Genomic DNA, 20,150 nt, shown 5'->3' on the forward strand with positions numbered 1-20,150 from the left:
GTTGTGCTAAAAATGTTCATTTCAGGGTGTAGTTCTCTTGTTATCTCTTGGTAATAGATTTGATGGTTGTAAGTTAAGTTTGTAAAAAGCTTGGGTGTAGGTCATTGAGTTAATCATGTATAAATGATTTGGTTAAGGTTATTGAGTTGAATCGATGTAAAAAATCTAGTGAAGATTATTGAGCTGAACTCGTGCAAAAACTTTGGTTGTTTTGAAAGGTTGTTTGGGTTGATCCCGTGAAAAATTCAAGTTGGATTTTAGTAGAAATCTCAAAGGAAAATTCTTGGGGACTAGAGCAGGTCAAGTGGTTTGATCGAATTAGGATAATTCTTTATTGTGATATTTGTATCCCTTATCTCTTTTATTTATGTTATTTATCTTTTCTGCAACCTATTTCACTATCTCCTCTCTTTTATTTCATTCATTTGATTTATCTTTGTTTTTTTTTTATCTCAAATCATTTTTAATCAAAGAGTCTTTTATAAATCAATTTTTAGAAATTTTAAATATTACTATTCACCCCTCCCTCTAATGTGTTTAAATCATTTGATCAACAACCTCCACATATTTCTTGCACCGACATCATTTACACTACATGGTCCATCATTTTTTTGCACATTCCAACCCATCATTGTCTCTATTATCTAGTCATTTTAATCATTAGATATTTCAAATGATTGACAAGATTATAAATGGGTGTTTGAATCAAGTTATTTCAGATGAGAAAAATTTCATGAGACTTTTGTAACTGTCTAATCGATTAGATCTTTGTCTAATCGATTAGATAATACATAATCAAATCTATAATCAATTATAATAATCTTTTAATGATTGATAATAACTCTATATTAAAACCTTTCATTTTGAGCCTTAACAATCAATTAACTAATTATAATATATAAATTAATCTTAAAAATGTCTCTTTAAGCAGTCTGGAAAATATATAACTAAATTATGTAGAAAACTGATCATTAATAATAGTTAATTGTTAGTATATATTTAACTCTGGTTAGGATTAGAACTTCAAATTTCCAACTCCTTTTAACAATTAACTCAATTTGTTATGTCAGATGAGCTACTCTCTGACCTACAACTTCTTTTAACCCTTAATCGGCCATTTGAACATTGACTTTGGACATCTAAGGATCAACTCCAGGCATTTGAGGATCAACTTCATACACACTTCATTCAATTTAAATAAATATAATATTAATAATATTGATTTAAGTATATAAAAATAATTTTAAAAAAAGTTTAAAATATATTACAGATTTTTTGAACGTCTAAAATATGTAAAATATAATTTGCATTCTACATATTTTGTCACCGCATCCAGATATGCGTTAACATTTTTCTTCATATTTTCTTATTGTTAAATATCCGGAAACATGGATATTTTGATATTTGCAAAATGTGAAAGCTTTGTATTCTTTAACATTTTGCAATACCGAAGTGTAGGTTGTAGGGAATTGAAATTTATGTAATTAAATTTGTGTTATGAATTTTTATTTAATCACATTATTTGCATTTTTATTTAAATAATTAATATGTTGTGCATTTTTAATTAAATATATTGAGTTGTATGTGTATGTGGTATGATGTAGTGAGAATATTGGTGGGGTGGTAGAAGGATTAGGAGGATTAAAATAATTATATAATTAGAAATAATTAGAATTCATAATTATTTTTAAAAATAAATAAGAAAATAGGTTTTTGGATGAAAAATAGGAGTTAAGAGGAAATAAGGTAAGTGGTGAACATTTTAAAAAGAATTCAGTTTTAGTATAATGACTTAAATATGAAATTAAGTTTTTGAGAAAAAAGAGATTAAAGACCTGGCCGTTGTAAGCATGTGAAATAGAAGTTTTGGGAGAAAAGGACGCCCCGTCTTGAAATGGGAAGAACAAACTATCACCAATTTAGAATTTAGCTAAGAATCTTAGGTAATGGGGGAGAAAAGACTTCTATATAGGTGTATTGCATGAAAGGGTATAGAAGAGAGATCCTTAATCTCTTTAGGAATTATGTGAATTGCTTATGAATAGTTGTTGTTATATGTGGTTCTGAAAATTAATGATTGGAGGTGTGTTTATCTGATTTTCGTGGTTGAATTCATGTTTGTATGTATATGTTTTATGACATTGTTGGAATTTTGAAGCTTTGAACATAATTATAAAATTCATGAACTTAAGGAATCAATTGTGTAGTTTTGTGGTTTACCGTGTTATTATGATGTTCTTATATGTAGGATACTAATTTGGACGTGTTAGGGGCGATTAGGAAGCAAAAAATTAGAGTTTAAACTGAAATTCCACAGAAAATCGCATTTTTGCCCTATGGTGCAAGGTGATGGGCGTCACCTAGATGACGGGTTACCCGTCATGCACCTTGAGACGTTGACGGACGTCAGCGCTATGACGGGGAGACCGTCATGGTCTCCAGACTTGGTTTTTAGGCCAGTCGTCACTATAACGAAGGTCTGGGAGTTTTAAGCAGGTGATGGGTCACCTGTCATGCTGTCAGAAAGGGCGTTCTTGTCCCCGTTGCTTGGTCTGAGCTGTCGGTTTGATTTTTCGAGTTGCTTTTGTTGTTTGGGTGATGTATGACTACTGTTTGGCCATGTTGATGTTGTTAATTAATTAATTATTATGAATTTAATTAATTATGGTGGCATTATTGTTGTTGATTGGTAATTGTCTTACTTACCTATTGTCGTTTATATGTAGTAATGGTATGACATGCGTACGATACTGATTTGTATTGTTAAATGATGAGAATATGATTAACATTGTTATGAAATACATGATTATAGGGCGATTAATTATTTATTATTGGTGTACATTGTTATTATTAGTGGATAGTAATTCAGAAGGGGGAATTACTATTGTGTGTCATTGCATGTTGTTTATTGTTAGAAAGGGGGACATAAGCATTATTATTATTGTTGCATTGATTTGTATAGACATGTATCATTGTGTCGTATTGTTGAAAAATATATGTTCGCTAGTTCAGAATGGGATATTAGTGGCTTGTCCCAACCTCAAAAAAGGGGCTTGGAGCTCAGAAGGAGGGAGAAGGCTCTTGGGTTCAGAAGGGGGTCTTGGTTCCAGAGAGAACCAAATGTTGAGTTGGTACCACACGCATAGTGTCACGTTGTGTCGTGATTCACATTACATATATTTGCATTTTGTTTGAATGTGTGTGAGATATTGGTGATGTTGGTTGTGTATTGAATGTATGATATGTGTATGTTTCTCTACCTTTGCATTCTTTACACCATTTATATCGAAGTTTATTTCTCATCCATTTTGCTTAATATTGTCCATCATGGACATCTTGCAGATACTCAGGGGTAAAGTTATTGTTGTGTGTGGAAGATGGCTTATTGGAGCTATTCTTCGTTTTATTTATTTCTTTATTGAAATTGAGTGGTTTTAGTGTTATGATCTTGTAATATCGAAAACGAGGTGTTTGTTATGTTTTGAGTTAATGTTGAATTTGGTGTTTTAAAAGTTTAATACTTCTATTATGAAGTTGTTATGAAATTGTTTTTCTGATGCATGTTGTCACGTGTTTTTGATGAGTTTTGATGGTGGTCGTTGATGACACCTTAAATACTCGAATAAATCTTTTTATACAAGTTTTGGGGTTTAGGGTGTTATATTAGTGTTATCAGAGCCTGGTTGGTCAATCCAACCAGGTTGTGTAATTTTGTAGGTTCCCTAGTTTGCAACATGTGTGTTAAACACTGTCGGTACTCGTTTGTTTTTCTAACCGTTTCTAATGATACTGAAATTCACCGTATTTTCGACTCCGATTTCGCATGCATTTTAGTGGTTTTATTGTTATTTTGTTATGTTATTACTATGTTTCTCTTCGTTTTCAGGTTTTCAGTCTAATCAGAGCCCCGATCGAGAAAATGAGTGAAAATGAGCTAAAAAGACTAAAATTCAGCATTTTGCACTTGTGGCTCCCACTGTGGCTGGCGCCATGGGTCCAGCCATGACGTGTCACAACTCAACTTCCCTCAACTGCCACGTCTTCCACTACCTCCACTTGGGCGCCACAATTTGCCCTTATGACGGGCGCCATGGGGTTGTGGCGGGCACCACAAGAAGAAAACTTTTTCCTCCCAATTTCAAACTAAAGGGCATCCTTGTCATTTCCATTATTTTCCTTGCCTATAAATATAGACTCGAATTCATTTGTTTAATCATCCAAATTTAGAGCAAACTTAGTTTCACTTAGGCATATATTCAGTATTTTAAAAGTGGTAATCGCTTCGCATTGGGGTGTTACCACAATTGTGTAATCAAGTATGTGATCGAGTCTGTAATCGAGTTTGGAGCACTTTGGAAGGAAGTTAATCCTGCCGCCATTTTCATTTCCGTTTCGCATTTTATTCAACCCTCCGATTGGAGCAGGTTTTTATTGCTCTACCTTTATCTACTTTATTTTCCCGCACTGTCTTTACTTTATTTATTTCCCGCACTATCTTTACTTTATTTATTTCCCGCACTATCTTTACTTTATTTATTTCTCGCACTCGCACTACTTTTATTTATTTCTCGCACTCGCACTACTTTATTTATTTCTCGCACTCGCACTACTTTATTTATTTTTCGCACTCGCACTACTTTTATTTATTTCCCGCACTCGCACTACTTTTATTTAAATTAAAATGCACCTTTACTTTACCATGTCTAACTAAACCTATAAGGTTATAATGTAAGGATCGTATTTGAACCGATAATCCGTACAAATGTTCGTAGAAACACTTAAGGGCTATTTTGACTTTCAACTTAAGTTTTCCCGCACTTAATTTTCGTTGGGTAAGATCGAAAGCCGTCCAACGTCTTTTTAAACTTAGTTGTTTTTAACTATTTCAAATATAGCGAAAGCGCTTTGTTTAGTTCATTAGGAGTTTTTAACTTAAGAAGAAAAGTGATTTTAAAACTATTTTTGGACGCGTTTATAAGTTTAGAGTCTAGTTCGTGAGAACCTCTTTTGGTTAAGAAATCCAGGTTAAAATACTTTTCAACTTAGTCAAGATACTATATTTCTTAAAAATAGCTTTACTACTCTAACGCAATGCGCGCCTTTTTATAAGTGACAATAAGAGGGTTTGATTAGGGAGTACAACTCGGTTCTGAATACGCGAAAGCGACAAATCCTGTTAAATTGGTTATTTTCAAAGTAGGAAACACTGCCCATAAGTAATTCTATTAGCAAGTACTTGGATTATTAATTGATTATGTGAATTACATTCGAGCCTGTCTTTATTAATTGAATTTAATTTAATACTTTACTTTTCATTGCACACTCTAAAAACCCCTATTTTGATTACCTTAGATAAACACCATAACAATAGATAACGATAGATTGACACTTGGTCTATGTGGATTCGACAATCTTTTATATTACTCTGACGCGTTCGTATACTTGCGACAAGCACGCATCAGTTTCCTAGAAGGATCGAGATTGAAACAAGTGGGAGAGAAGCTTCTGCTTCTCGAAGATGTTTCAGGTGCAAAAGGTTGGTTCAACGTGCCAGTGATTACATAAGTGCAAGTGTTGTTCAGACAATGAAGTTTCTTGAATCCGATGAGAGTACGGAGTCGAGTTTCATGATTGCAAGCCAGGTAGGGATGTCCTTGAGAGAGAATGCTCAAGTGTTCATAATATACGCGTCCTTGAGAGGGGGGAAGCCAGAGAATGATTATGTATCTACATGTTGTATGTGAGTTTCCTGAAGTTTCCCAAATGACATTAGTGATTTGACGTCGGAGCGTGAGGTGGAGTTTGCCATAGACTTAGTACCTGGTAACAGTCTTCTGTCTATGGCTCCTTATAGGATGTTTGCTTCAGAGCTGAGTGAGATGAAGAAACAATTAGAGGATCTACTTGAGAAAAGTTTAATGGACCAAGTGTTTCATCGTGGGGAGCACCGATGCTGCTAGTTAAGAAGAAACATGGTGGCATGAGGTTGTGGGTTGATTATCGCTAACTGAATAAAGTTACAATCAAGAACAAGTATACTCTTTGAGAATTGGTAATTTGATGGATCAATTGGTCGGTGCTTGCATATTCAGTAAGATTGATTTGCGTTTGAGTTATCATCAAATTCGAGTAAAGTCAGAAGATATTATGAAGATTGTGTTCAGGACGAGATATGGCCACTATGAGTACCATGTGATGCCGTTTGGAGTGTCTAATGTTCTATGTGTGTTTATGGAGTATGTGAATAGGATTTTCCATCCTTATCTAGATCAGTTTGTGGTTGTGTTCGTCGATGATATTTTGATATATTCTAAGTCAGATGAAGAGCATGTAGAGCATCTGACAGTTGTGTTGCACACCTTGCAAGAAAGGAAGTTGTATGCTAAGTCATCCAAGTGTGAGTTATGGTTGCGTGAAGTGGTTTTCTTGGACATGTGATTTCTACTAGTGGTATTGTGGTTGATCCATTGAAGGTTAATGTTGTGTTACAGTGGGAAACTCCAAAGTCTGCTATTAAGATTAGAAGTTTTCTGAGTTTGGATGGTTATTATAGGAGAACTCAAGAAGAAGTTGACGTCTTCTCTAATTTTGATTTTGCCGAATCCGAGTGAATTCTTGGTTGTGTATTGTGATACTTTAGGTCTAGGTGGTGTTTTGATGCAGAATGTTCAGGTTGTGGCTTATGCTTCTAGACGGTTGAAAATTCATGAGATGAATTATCCTACGCATGATCTGGAATTGTTAGCCGTGGCGTTTGTGTTAAAAATTTGGAGGCATTATCTGTTTGGTTCCAAATTTGAAGTGTTCAGTGACCACAAGAGTTTGAAATACTTGTTCGATCAGAAAAAGTTGAATATGAGATAAAGGAAATGACTTGATTTTTTTTAAGGATTAAGAGTTTGACTTTAGTTACCATTCGGGTAAAGTCGATGTTGTGGAGGATGCGTCGAGTAGGAAGTTTTTGCATATGTCGATGTTGATGGTTCGAGAGTTGGAATTGATTGAGCAATTCAGAGACATGAGTTTGGTGTGTGAGGAGACTCCTAACAATATGAATTTGGGTATGTTGAAGCTGACTAGTGGCATCCTTGAAGAAATCAAAGAAGGTCGGAAAATCGACTTAGGATTGATTGACCGGTTAATGTTAAACAATCAAGGAAAAAGAGGTGAATTAAGGATCAACGAGAATGATGCGATGGGATTAATAGACATGGTTTGTGTACCAGATATACCAGAACTTAAGAAGAGTATTCTTGAGGAAGGCCATAAAAGTGGTTTGAGTATTCATCCTGGTACCACTAAGATGTATCAAGATATGAAGAAAATGTTTTGTTGGCCAGGAATGAAGAAAAGAGTAGTTGAGTTTATTTACGTGTGTTTAACTTGCCAAAAGTCAAAGATTGAACATCAGAAGTTGTTGGGTCTGATGCAATCGTTCAACATTCATGAGTGTAAATGGGATATCATTTCCATGGATTTTGTGATGAGTTTGCCGAAGACGACAAAAGAACGAGACTCCATTTGGGTTATCATTGACAGACTGACTAAATTGGCTCATTTCATTCCGATTAAGATCAGTTATCATTTGTACGAGTTAGCTGAGTTGTATATTGAAAAGGTTGTTAGCTTGGATGATATTCCTAATATTATTATTGTTTCGGATAGAGATCTGAGATTCACATCAAGGTTTTGGTAGAGTTCGCAAAAAGCCATGTGTACTAAGCTGAAGTTGAGTTCTGCGTATCATCCGCAGACGGATGATCAGACATAGAGGACTATCCATTCTTTGAAGGCTTTTCTAAGAGCTTGTGTTTTAGAGCAGGGATAACTGGGATAACTACTTATAGTTGGTTTAGTTCACTTACAACAACATATTCTATTCTAGTATTGGAATGACATTGTTCGAGGCTTTGTATGGTAGAAGGTGTATAACACATTTGTGTTGGTATGACTCTGGTGAAAGTGTTGTGCTTGGACCTAATATTGTTCAGCAGACTGTCGAGCAAATCAATATGATCCAAGAGAAGATGAAAGCTTTGTAGAGTCTCCAAAAGAGTTATCATGATAAGAGGAGTAAAGTGTCATACCTAAATTTTACCCTGAGTGTTTCACTCGCATCAGTATATCATAATCAGTTCATTTTATCGTGCATTTCATCAGTTAAAAGCATTCATCGGGGTTTAGATAAAAAGTCAGGAGTTATGGCATTTTATGTGATTTTGATGCCATTCATTCAGTGCATCGGTAATTCCATTTCACCGTGTTTCAGAGGTTCAGAGGGTGAGAATCAAGAGTATTATCGTCATCTGAATCTTTGTAGGGTTTTAATTGTAATTGGGAATCAGAAGCAAATGGTCCAAGAGTGATTGCTTTGCATGTGATCGTCTATTCATAATTATTCGATCAGTAAATTGATACATTCATAAGACATCTGCATTATCTACTCATCACAACATGCATTTTTTTCTGCAAAACACATGAAATATCAACCAAAATAATTTTTCGGATCTACAGGCAGATCGGTTGAATCAATTTTCAAACGCATGTCAAATTAGCGGGCAAAAAATTTCAAAGTTAAGCTTGCACACGTCAGTTTTCTTAATCTACGATTCACGTAGTTTAATTTGGCATGCTTGTTTTAATTTTTGACTACTTTTTCGATCGCACTTTTGCCTATATGAGCCATTTAATCGATCATTTTTTAATTTCAAAGTTTGATCGAAACTTGTATGTTTCCGATAAGTTCATTTCATACTGATCATTTTGGCGCATTCAGTTTAACTTTGGGGCATTTTTGTGTCCAATTTTTGTTTTTTTTATCCGATTACTTTTATTTATTTTAGCCATTAATTAGTAGAATTAATCAAGATTAATTGTTTTTTTAATTCAATTTTATTTTATTGGTTTAATTTTAATTATTAAACTTTTTGTTTCCTCAAATATCTGATACTCTTAATTCAAATATTTTCATTTTTTTTCCTTTTCACACGTGAACATCACCACCTTCATTCACTTACCTTCTATTTTATCTCCCTCACTGAATCTACAACTTCACCACCCTTCATCTTCTTCACTTTTTACAAAACACAGCAAAAATATCAACAATACTCATCCTCTCTCTCTGCAACACTGAACATGAAAAACTCAACCACATAAAAACACTACTACCTCCATCTGCCACCCGTTTCAACGTCGCCATTGACCCTCCTTCCTTTTCCTCTTACACCAACCACAACGAATTCATCACCTTACAAACATCATATTTCTTCTTCTTCCTTAAACAACAACACTCTCAACCTATTCCCTTTCACTTTTCTCTTTTTCTTTAATCCCCCTCCTTATTCTTTCGCCTAACTCACACACCAACCACCACTAGCGCCTTTCTCCCGCAACCAACAAAAACAACACCCCCCCCCCCACACACACACACAACCGGAGCACCGCTCTATTATCCCTCACAAACTCCGTTCTTCCTTCATCTCATTTGTCGGTCGATCTCAACAATGATTACCATCATCAATTATTCATCACATGTCATAACCTCCCCATTTTTATCTCTCACTGGTGAACGAAACAAACAGAAGAAGAAACACATTTTCTTAATCTTCGTTTTCCCCCTCAGTCGCAACCACTATAAACTTCTCAACAACCACCGCACCAAGCTCACAACACCACCAAACTCCTCCACATCAACGTTGGACTTCACCATCAATCAAATAAACAACTACAATCGCCATCCACCCTTGTTCCTTCCACACCACCACGAATCTGTCATCCACAAAATTGTCGTCTTTAGTACCTTGGACAAAAACGAGAGAGGTAGAGGACTTGAGAAAGGAAAGTTTAATTTATGTTTGGGTTGAACTTTGCTTTTTTCTTATTGCAAAGGGAGATCATGCGCGCGCGCGCGCGAGAGAGAGAGAGAGAGAGAGAGAGAGAGAGAGATCTTCCTCTATTTTTCTTCTGTGATTCACATAAAAAATAGGAAGAAGTGACTTTTTTTTTTTATATTTCTCCCTAGCCACATGTCTCGTTATGAGTAGAAGTGTTTTTAAATTTTGAAATCAATTTCTTTCCTCTCTCAATACCAGGGCTAAACCTCCCTTTTGTTTTTCTTCTCTCGTTTTATTTTTTTACTTTCTTGTTTTATTATAATAATAATAATAATTATTGTTTGATTATAATCATGGTTATTATTATTTGATTATTATTATTGTTTTTATTACTATTATTATCTTTTTCTTGATTGTTATTATTTTTATTATTATTACTATTTGATTATCATTTTTTGTTATTATTCATTATTATTATAATTATTAATTTTTATTATTAATAATTATTTATTATTATTATTATTATTATTATAATTCTCACTAATACCTAATTATTGTTATTAATTATTATTATTTTTGCTAAGTTATTATTATTATTATTATTATTTGTTTATTATTATTGTTATTATTTTTTATTTTTTATTATTTATCATAGTTATATTATTATCATTATTTTTGTTTATTATTATTGTTATTTATTTGATTAAATTGGTTATTTTTAAGTTGTTGAAAAGAAAATATTCGATTTATTTATCTCATCAGTTTTTCACAGATGCATTGTATTTTTGAAGTTAAAAATTCAATTTAACTTCAGAAACTGCTTAAACGTATAAAATTTTGTTGACCGACCTCAGATGAGAGTGATTCCTACATGAATCACTTTACGATTGCTTAATATACAAATAAATTCTTTAGTTCAAATTTTCGATTTTATTTTTTGTCCCTTGGCTTTCTCTTTGGCCTTCTTTCAATAAGATTTTTTATTTACAATTGTCTTTTGAGCTTGTATTATTAATATTATTTTGTATTCTCATTCGACAAATTTGTACCTCATTCCCGTGATGTGTAATAAGTTTACCACTTTCATTTATTTTTATTGTGTTAGTTGATTATTAATTTAAAGATTAAAATCGACCCTTTTCAGAAAAGAACAAAACAAAAACAAGCACTCTATCATACATCGAGTGTTTTTCCCAAATTAAACCCAAATTGAATGCAAAATTGAGCATCTTTCCTGAGTAAATCAAACTCTTTTTATAATCAACTTGCAACACTTTATCCAACGTCAAGTCGTTGATGCAAAACATTTTTCATAATAAAAGTTGAAAGACAAAGGATCAAGAGATGCATATCTCTTCAGACCCCTCGATGGTAGAGCATTCAGAGCTCGTCAGATTCAAAACGATTATTAGTCTTTCAAAATCAAAAACACATCAAAATAACTTGGAGTAAAGGGATAATGGGACCACATCCACACATACCCCGATTAAACGCACGCTAGGTGCACCTCTGTTTAAATGTCTACTCACCTTCCACAAAGATCAAATCTTCATGATAAAAGCAATTCAACCAATCAATCTTGTTTTCCGCCCTTGTGTGACTTTGAAAACATTTTTAGAAACGAGTATGCTACATCCATTTCGATGTGAAACAAACAAAGACTTCAACCTCCAAAAACGAGCATCAAGTAAAGGTTTAACCGCTCAAATGCGATCTAAGCATCACTCCTTAAAAGCAATCAACCCAACAGTTCTTTCTAAGGATAACTACATAGCCTTAAGTTCTCCATAGCACCTGGAGATACGTAGGAGCGGGATTGAGAGATCTTGTCAGGCACACCCATTTAATAAAAATGTTCTTCTTTTCTCTTTTCTCACTCGATAAATAGAAGATCACAAACAATATCATGCTAACACTCTTACACAAAACTAACTAAATAGGTCCTGTTGAGTACAACGAATGTGAGAGGCGCTAATACTTTCCCATTGCATAACCGACTCCTGAACCCGATTTGGTTGCGACGATCATTTCTTTTTCTTTTTATTTTTCATGTGTTTTATTGATATTTTCCCTTTCCCTCTTTGGGAATAAATAAAGTTCGGTGGCGATTCTGTTTTGTTTATATTTCGAGTCCATCCTAGTTCGGTGGCGATTATGTTTTGTTTATACTGCGACAACTAACGACTCTGCTAGGGATAAATCTCTAAGCGAGTCCACCCTAGTTTGGTTAGCTTTTTGTTTGTGTGTTAGCTTTGTTTGTTTCTTTTTCTTTGGTCGTATATTTCCTTTATTATTGCTTTATTATATTTTTATATTTGTGTATATATGTGAGGGTATTGGGAATTGGTTACTTTAGTGAAGCTCTCTTCCCGAGCTTTTGAAAAAATAAAGAGAATAGACATAAGTTAGGAGGTGGTTGTGTAATGTTATTCCCCAAGGAGCACACCTTGTATGGATAACACGAAGACCCCATTTGGCGTAGATCTTTTTGTCGAGTTCGTCATAAAACGGTTTGCATGTTGCATGTCAGAACTTTAATTAAGATCAATGACTCTAAGGACCTTTTAAAACCTGTTCCATCTATGGTGGTTGTGTAGTATTGATCCCCAAGGAGCACACCTTGTATAATCAATTCAAAGAACTCGCCTAGAGTAGATATTTTTCATGAAGTTGTCATAAAATGGTTCGCCCGCTACATGGCAAAATTCCGATTAAGGTTCGTGACTCTAGGAACCCTTTTATCCAAACTCTTAGAGCTAACCTGGTGAGTGGGTTTCATGGGTACACAAAAACTTAGAACTACCCCGATATAGGAGACCTACCTAATTAGTATGTCCTGTTGTTACTAGTGTTACCTCATACTGTTACCTGCACATGACTTTTCATTGCATCCATACATGTCATGACATTGCAATTTGCATATCAAAAAATTTATGGATTCATATTTCATCATCATGCATGCATATCCACACAAAAATCTCATTTTCATCTTCCATCGCCTCTAGATAATTCAAGATGATTCCTCGACGTGCATACGCTACTTGCTCAAACACAAGAAGAGTAATGGATCTAGTTAAAGAAGAGTAAGTTACGATAAAGGGAGGATATCAACTCAGTTAAAATAAAAACCAATCAGATCTTTAAGGCTATACAACATTTGGCTAGAAGGGAATAGGAGGCCCGTGTTACTGCTAATCTAAGAAATGACGCTCCTGTTCAAGAGCCTACTCTCCAATCAGGACCTTCAGTTCCCGTTCCCAATCCCGTGATTTACGATTTTCTTACTAGTTTCACTCCTCCTCCTGAGGGAACTCATGCGCCTCAGCCTGTACATACTTCCAAGATTGCTGCTGGATTTGTTGCACAAAGGTCGTTTGTTGTCAATCAAATGCCCCCTCCTCGCACTGATGAAGAGATCCAAAATGAGTACGAAATGCAGAATTATCAAAGGTCTACTCTAGTGGTCAATCCTATTGCTACTCAGGATTCTGAATCTATACGAATGTGCGGCACCTTGGCAGAAAAAATGAGAGTCATAGAGGGGCATAATTCAACCAGTTTGAGTACTTTGGAAATGTGTCTAGTGCCTGATGTGGTGATTCCCCCCAAATTTAAGGTGTCAGAGTTTGAGAAGTACATGGACCTCAACTGTCCAAATATCAATTTGAAAATGTATTGCAATAAGATGGGTGCATATGCCAGAGATGGTAAACTCATGATTCGCTATTTTTAAGACAACCTGGCTGAAGCGTCTGCAGAATGGTATATGCAGTTGGAACGCTAGGTACTTTGGCTGAGTTGGCTTTGAAAAACAGTAAAAATACAACATGGACATGGCTCCAAATTGTACCCAACTCCATAATATGTCCCAGAAAGGAAATGAATCCTTTAAGGAATATACACAATTTTGGAGATAATTGATTGCAAGAGTGTACCCACCTCTAGTGGATAATGAATTGATTGATATACTCGTGAGTACTTCACGGGATGAATATTATGAAAAACTGATAATTAGCGTTCTGCAGGTTTCTCTAACATGATGGTTGTTAGTCAAAGAGTGGAAAGATTCAAGGAGACTCCAATAGCCAGGTTGGAGTGAGGAAACCGTTCAACTGGTATAAAAAAATGAATATAAGGCAAATGACATCTCCTCTCAAAGAGGGAAAACATAACAGATGTCACCGGTCCAAATTCCTTACTTTCCGTACCCATATATAGCAGCATCCCAATACCTTTCCATGCCTTATCCATTTCCAGCTCAAGTGTCATATCCGCGTCAAGCTCCTCAACAATATTAGCCACAAGCTCCAAAACCATATCTACCAAGAGCTCCTCAATTGTATCAGCCACAGGCTCCTCAACGATATCAACAACAAGCACCTCAGCAGTACCAACAGGGTCTGAACCAAAATTACAATCACAATCAGACATGTCTCCGAAGGCCATATTAGTTTGATCCAATTCTAATGACGTGCATTGAATTGCTTCCTCAGTTGATTCAGAGATCTTTGGTGTTTCCCAAGAAGCTTAATCCATTGGTGAAGTTCCCACCTAACTTCAAACAAGGTTCTATATGTGAGTACCATGATGGATCGACATGGCATACCATGGAGGACTGCAAAGCCTTCAAGTATCAGGTACAAGAGTTGATCGATCAAAAGATATTTTCATTTGCAGACATTCCAAATATGATGGACAATCCCCTACCCGGGGAATTGTGAAGACTTCAGGAAGCAAAGCCAATGGATCAAACATGATAGCTCATCCTCAAAGAAGATCATTAAGCCACTTTATCATTTGCATTTTGTAGTTTATCTGTTTGCTAAGTGTTTATTTTCTTTTAAATATTAAATATTAATGGTAATAATAATGAAATGAGCATGCACTGTTTTGAATCTATCCTTTTGTGTTCACTCGTTTTTCCATTTTTTATAACAAAAAAGAAAAAAAATATATATCTTTTTTTCTCCTATTCCTTTTTTTTATCAAACTGTTGTTTTAACAAAGATTGGATAGAGGATGATGAAAAACAAAATACCCAAAATTGATGACATGTATGCTTTCGAATAAAAGTTTGCTGATGATGTAAGGCATTGTTTCAACTCCCAAATACAAGAGATATAAAAAAGATAATCCCCCGCCAACCCCTTTGAAGTTGGTGTTTCTTTTTGTGCGAAAAAAAACCTTAATCTGAACTCGGGGCAGGGTAGTTTTTAGTTGATTCAGCTGTGCATTCAAATCTCAAGAGAATCATTCTGAACACCAAAGAGGTTTAACCATACGTTTTCTTCACACACATCAAATAAATGTCGAAACAGTCATAAATATCCAAAAGTATGGTGGTTGTTATCCAATAACCAAATGACATGGAATTCATGACCTTAAAAAAAAGAAGAAAAAGCTCGCTAAGTCGAACACCAAGAAGGCGAGTTAGGTAAAAATTATGGTATCCCAGTGGACTTAGAATTCAAAAGAACTAATCCAGGCAAACATCAGGGAAAAGAAGCAAAAGAGAAAAGAAAAGAAAATTAAAATAAGTGACCATCATATCAATAACCAAAGGGCCACAAAATTCCTGATAGAATCAAATTTTGTGATTACCAAACAAATATAGGTGACTTCCATATCAAACTATCACTGTTTCTCAAGCCATCACGTTCACACCTTCAAACTCTCTTGGAAGATGAACGCATGTACCAATTTAACTAAATTTAAGACTGGAGATCATCAAGGAGGTTGGGGTGGATTAAATTCAAAACTTTGAGCCTATATCCTTTTGTTTAAAAAACCATGAACCATACCATGTTACATCATGCAAAAGACCTAATTGAAGCAAGGTTCATTTTGAAAGCATACTCAGCAAGGTTGCGTTAACCTAACTCCTAGATATTTTCTAATCATTTGTATTAGTATTATATCCCATTGCCTTTCACATTTCAAATAAACTAGTGATTTGTTCACTGTATACCACCTTCATTTCAATAATGATTGATTTTAAAAACTTGCATGAGCATTGCGTTAAAATTACCATTGTTTTTTTGAATGAACAATTTCATTTGCAAATCGATGCTTAGCATTAAGGAAATTCTTCCAAAGATAAGTCAGCTTGGTGCAAGTTGTTTTAAGATTCAGTGAAACTGGGGTAATCACTTCGAGACGCAACAAGTCTCTCCAAGACTCATAATGGGGCAAGCCACTTCCAGAATACAGTGATGTCCGTCACTCCAAAGGTCAGCCAATCAGGGGCATACCATTGTAGAATTTATAATACTGAGGCAAGACGTCTTAAAGTCATATTTTAGAAAACAACTGTTAAATTCCTTTTCAAAGGCAGTTCATTTGAAGGCCCAACAGACTAGGGCACAATAAGTTCACAAAGTGTGAAGCGTCTCAATGATCATCTTGATCTAAGGCAACTAGAGATTTCTACTCTTACAAAGACAAGAGTGCTCACTAAAGTCTGCCATGCGGCAAAGCAGAAGTCAGAGTTTTAAAAACCATCTTCATGGTATCAAAACTGTTCAAGACCAAGGGTGTCGGGGAATCAGAGCTTGATACCCACAAATGCATAAACTAGTAAATTCATGCATTTATTTTATTTCTTGCATATCATGTATAAAACAAAGTGCATAAACTAGTATACTCATGTATTCCTTTTCTTCTTGCATAACATGCATAGAGCATACATGCATAAACCTTTTAAGAAATTTCTATGTAATCCTCGACAAAAACCAAGATTCAAAAGGTGTTCTCAATAGTAGAATAGTTTTTCTCTTCAGTACAAGTTGCTTTCAGAAGACCATCAATGTTGGAGATGATTCTGTAAGACCCCAATTTTGTCCCTAAGATCCCTCATGGCATCAGAACATTGCATTTGCAAAGCCTCAAGGATCATGAGCATCTTGGTTCCCTTTGCCTTTGGGGGGACCTCTTGTGAGTGGTTTGAGATCACCAAGCATGCTTGAAATTGTACATCATTGCTTTTCTCATTTTTATTTACTAACCAAAAGCACAAAAATATGTCACTAACATGTTTTGTTTGTAGCTTGAGCAATCACAAGGTCAAGAGCTCCTATGAGATCCTTTGTGCAATGATAAGGTCAAAAGAAGATGAAAGCAAACATGGTAATGGTTCCTAAATCTCTCATCCATCAAATATTCCTCCCAAGTATCTCAATTCATCATTTTGATCAAAAGCAAGTCAAAGGGTTTGAGGGATTGCTTCTCAAGAAAACCCCAATTCATCTGGTGCCTACAATGCCTTGCTAATGAAGCTACCTCAGCCCATGGTCAAATACAATCAAGGGAAGTTCCTTAATTCATCATTTCATGCATATTTGAACTTATTTGAGTGTCCTCAATCATCAATTCATCAAGATATGAGTTGTGGACTTGAGAAGTTGATCAGTCAATTCATCTGACTATTTTGAAATACACTGAGACCTAACTTTTTATGTGTTGGTCAAATGGAGATAATCCCAAAAGCACAAATGTTCTTAAGAACAATATGAACAACTTTCATGTTCATCAAAAATTGATTTGAAGCTTGGAAGGTCACCATCCAATCCAAGACATTATAGGTCATTTTGACTGAAACCCTAATTTTGGGTCAACTTCCCAAGAACATAACTCATTCCTTTTTTATGATTTTGAGGTGGGATCAAATGCATTGGAAATCTTAAGATGTATAATTAAAATGTTATTTTGAACAAAATTTCAAAATCTCAAAATAAATACATGTGATAATGCAAAACATCATAGGTCACTTTGGACCAAATGCATTGAAAGGCAAAAAAGTCCAACTTCAAGTGCCCATAACTTCTTCATAAAAAATCCAAATGATGCAAACTTTAAGTCCATATTGATTATCTTGAAAATATATACAACTTTTATGTTGGAGGTTTTTCCATTTGAGGCTTGCATCATCAAAACAGGGGGGCTTGAACATTGGCCAAATTTGGAAACCTCACCTTTGCATGTTTTGCACCTTACACTTCAAACTCAAAATTCACTAATTTACACACTCCAAATGAGTTTTAGTCCAACATAACATTTGTTCCTTATGTCAAAACCTTTCCAACCATTACTCACAAGGCCATGTTTCATTTTGATAAGAGGTATTTTCGAAGAAGGGAAAGTTTATGTGCATTTTTGGAAACCATGTGAAAACTCATTACACAAGCTTATGCATTGCCAACTACACGTCCATTTCAGCTCAATTATACTTCAGAGTGCATTTGGCGTTGGATTTGGGCCTTCTACATGATCATGCAAGCCCATGCAAGGAGAATCCACTTGCCACGCACATGAGTTTTTCACCTCCTTGCATCAGCTCCATCTATAAATAAACATGCTTGCTCACTTCCAAAACCAACCTAATGGCACCTGATATGCTGCACAACTTAATCCATAGCCATTACCAAAGGAACTATTTCACTTTTCTTCAAATTTTTCAGATCTAAAATTCAACTAAATCTGGTTGAATCTTTAGATCTAAAGTTCCTAGACCTTCATCCTACAGTCCATTGAACTTCTATTTGGCCAAGGGAAGCAAGGAAGCTAGCTCAAATCTTCACAATCCAAAGGTTCTCCTCAACTGGTTTTTTCTTCGAAACTCACTATTCCTTGATCTATTTGCTTGGCTATTGTGTTCTCTGAAGTCCTCACTTGAGAGGCAAGCCAGTGGTGGCTTTAATTTTGTGTTTTAATGAACTGCAATTTTTGTACCTGAATCTTCCAGCTCGGATTTATTATTCTATAGAAAGTTTGAGTGCAATTCAAGGTTACAGGGGTGATGTACATCACCCCAGCTTCATTTTGATATAAGGATCGTGTGGTTTGGTTGAGGTTTGAAAACCTGCAACTGGTGGCCGGATTTTGGCTTCTCACCGGAGAAGACGGTGGTTTCCACCACCGTCCACACGTGGATGGCCTCATGGCCCTTGGATCCATTGACCACGATCTAATCCTGGCCTTTGCTTCATATGACTTATTTTAATACCCTGTGTTTCGCTTTGACTTGGACAAATGGTGGAAGCGCGCTTCTGGAGCGTTTGATCAGCCACGTCAATTAATGAGGCTTGATCAGACGCTCCTTGTTTTTTTGATTTTCCTAATTTCTGTTTTAATTTCTTTTATTTCTTTTATTTTCAAAAATTCATAACTTCTTTATTTTAATTCCAAAAAATATGGGACCAATTGCATTCTTCTCCATTTAAATTCTAGTTTCTAAAAATGAATTTTAATATTTTTTATTTCATCATTTGATATTTTTTGTGAATTTTCTCTTTTCTGGTTATTTTTAATTCATTTTAAATAGTTTTTGATATTCAAAAAATACAAAAATATTTTCCTAGCCTATTTGAATGATGATGGATCTATGAAAAATGTTCTCATCAATTTTTTAATTGATTTGAGATTTATTTGAGATTTTAGTTCAATTAGGTTATTTTTATTCATTTTTAATTGATTAAAAATAGTTTCTGACTTTTAAAAATGCTGATTTTTTTTGTCAAACTTTGTTTGACCTTGTTGAACTTAGGATAAATCACTTGGACCTTTCAAGGTTGATTTGAAGTAATTTTTAAGTTTGACCTTTCTTTATTATTTTAATTCAAGTTTATTTTAAATATTAAAAAATGCCAAAAATATTTTGCTTATTGTTTGACCTCCAATCTTCATCCCACTTCTAGCTTCTCATTGTTTGACCATGATCCTCAATGTCATTGATCCACACTTGTTGATTGGTACATTTTATTTAATGCACTTTGTTCTTTTACCTTTCCATTTCCATTTCCATTATTCATCTTCTCCTTCTTCTTCTTCTTTCTTCTTTTTGATCAATGAGTTGAAGGTTGATAAGTTAGCATTGATTAGGGAGGTTTAATCTTCCTTGATTCAAATCTAATTCATCTTGATCAAATGATCAAGTGAATGGCTTTGCATTAAGGATAGGTTGCTTCCTAAATCATGCAAAAGACTTAAACCAATACAAGATCATTTTTTTTTTCTTTTGGCATGGCAAGTTGTGGGAACTTGGTTCACTAATCAAGACTTCTAACTTGTGTTGTTGCCTACATTATTATTGACCGGCCTCAGATGGTTGTGACTTCTACATAGGTCCAATTACGATTGCTTAACATAGCGCTAAATTTGTCTTATGGCACACTAACTACTAACACTAACTATTAACTATTAACATTTACTTTTGCACTTTACATTTATGCAATTTATCATTCTTGTACATATTATTCATTTGCTTTTTCCTTTACTCATTGGAGCACATGTTTATGTTAATGCCATTTGCCTTTTGCTCAC

The 20,150-nt window shown here is 34.8% G+C and overlaps 1 protein-coding gene across 1 annotated transcript; it reads left to right on the forward strand.

Moving 5' to 3' along the window:
• The first annotated feature begins 6,060 nt into the window (after window positions 1-6,060).
• Window positions 6,061-7,696, forward strand: LOC127130419 (uncharacterized). The gene is made up of 5 exons (XM_051059431.1): window positions 6,061-6,330; window positions 6,474-6,543; window positions 6,641-6,740; window positions 6,910-7,247; window positions 7,341-7,696. Exons 1-5 carry the CDS (start codon window positions 6,061-6,063, stop codon window positions 7,694-7,696), a joined length of 1,134 nt encoding a protein of 377 aa, XP_050915388.1.
• The last annotated feature ends 12,454 nt before the right edge of the window (window positions 7,697-20,150 follow it).

This window comes from Lathyrus oleraceus, chromosome 3 (assembly GCF_024323335.1).
Source record: "Lathyrus oleraceus cultivar Zhongwan6 chromosome 3, CAAS_Psat_ZW6_1.0, whole genome shotgun sequence".
Classification (NCBI taxonomy): domain Eukaryota; kingdom Viridiplantae; phylum Streptophyta; class Magnoliopsida; order Fabales; family Fabaceae; genus Lathyrus; species Lathyrus oleraceus.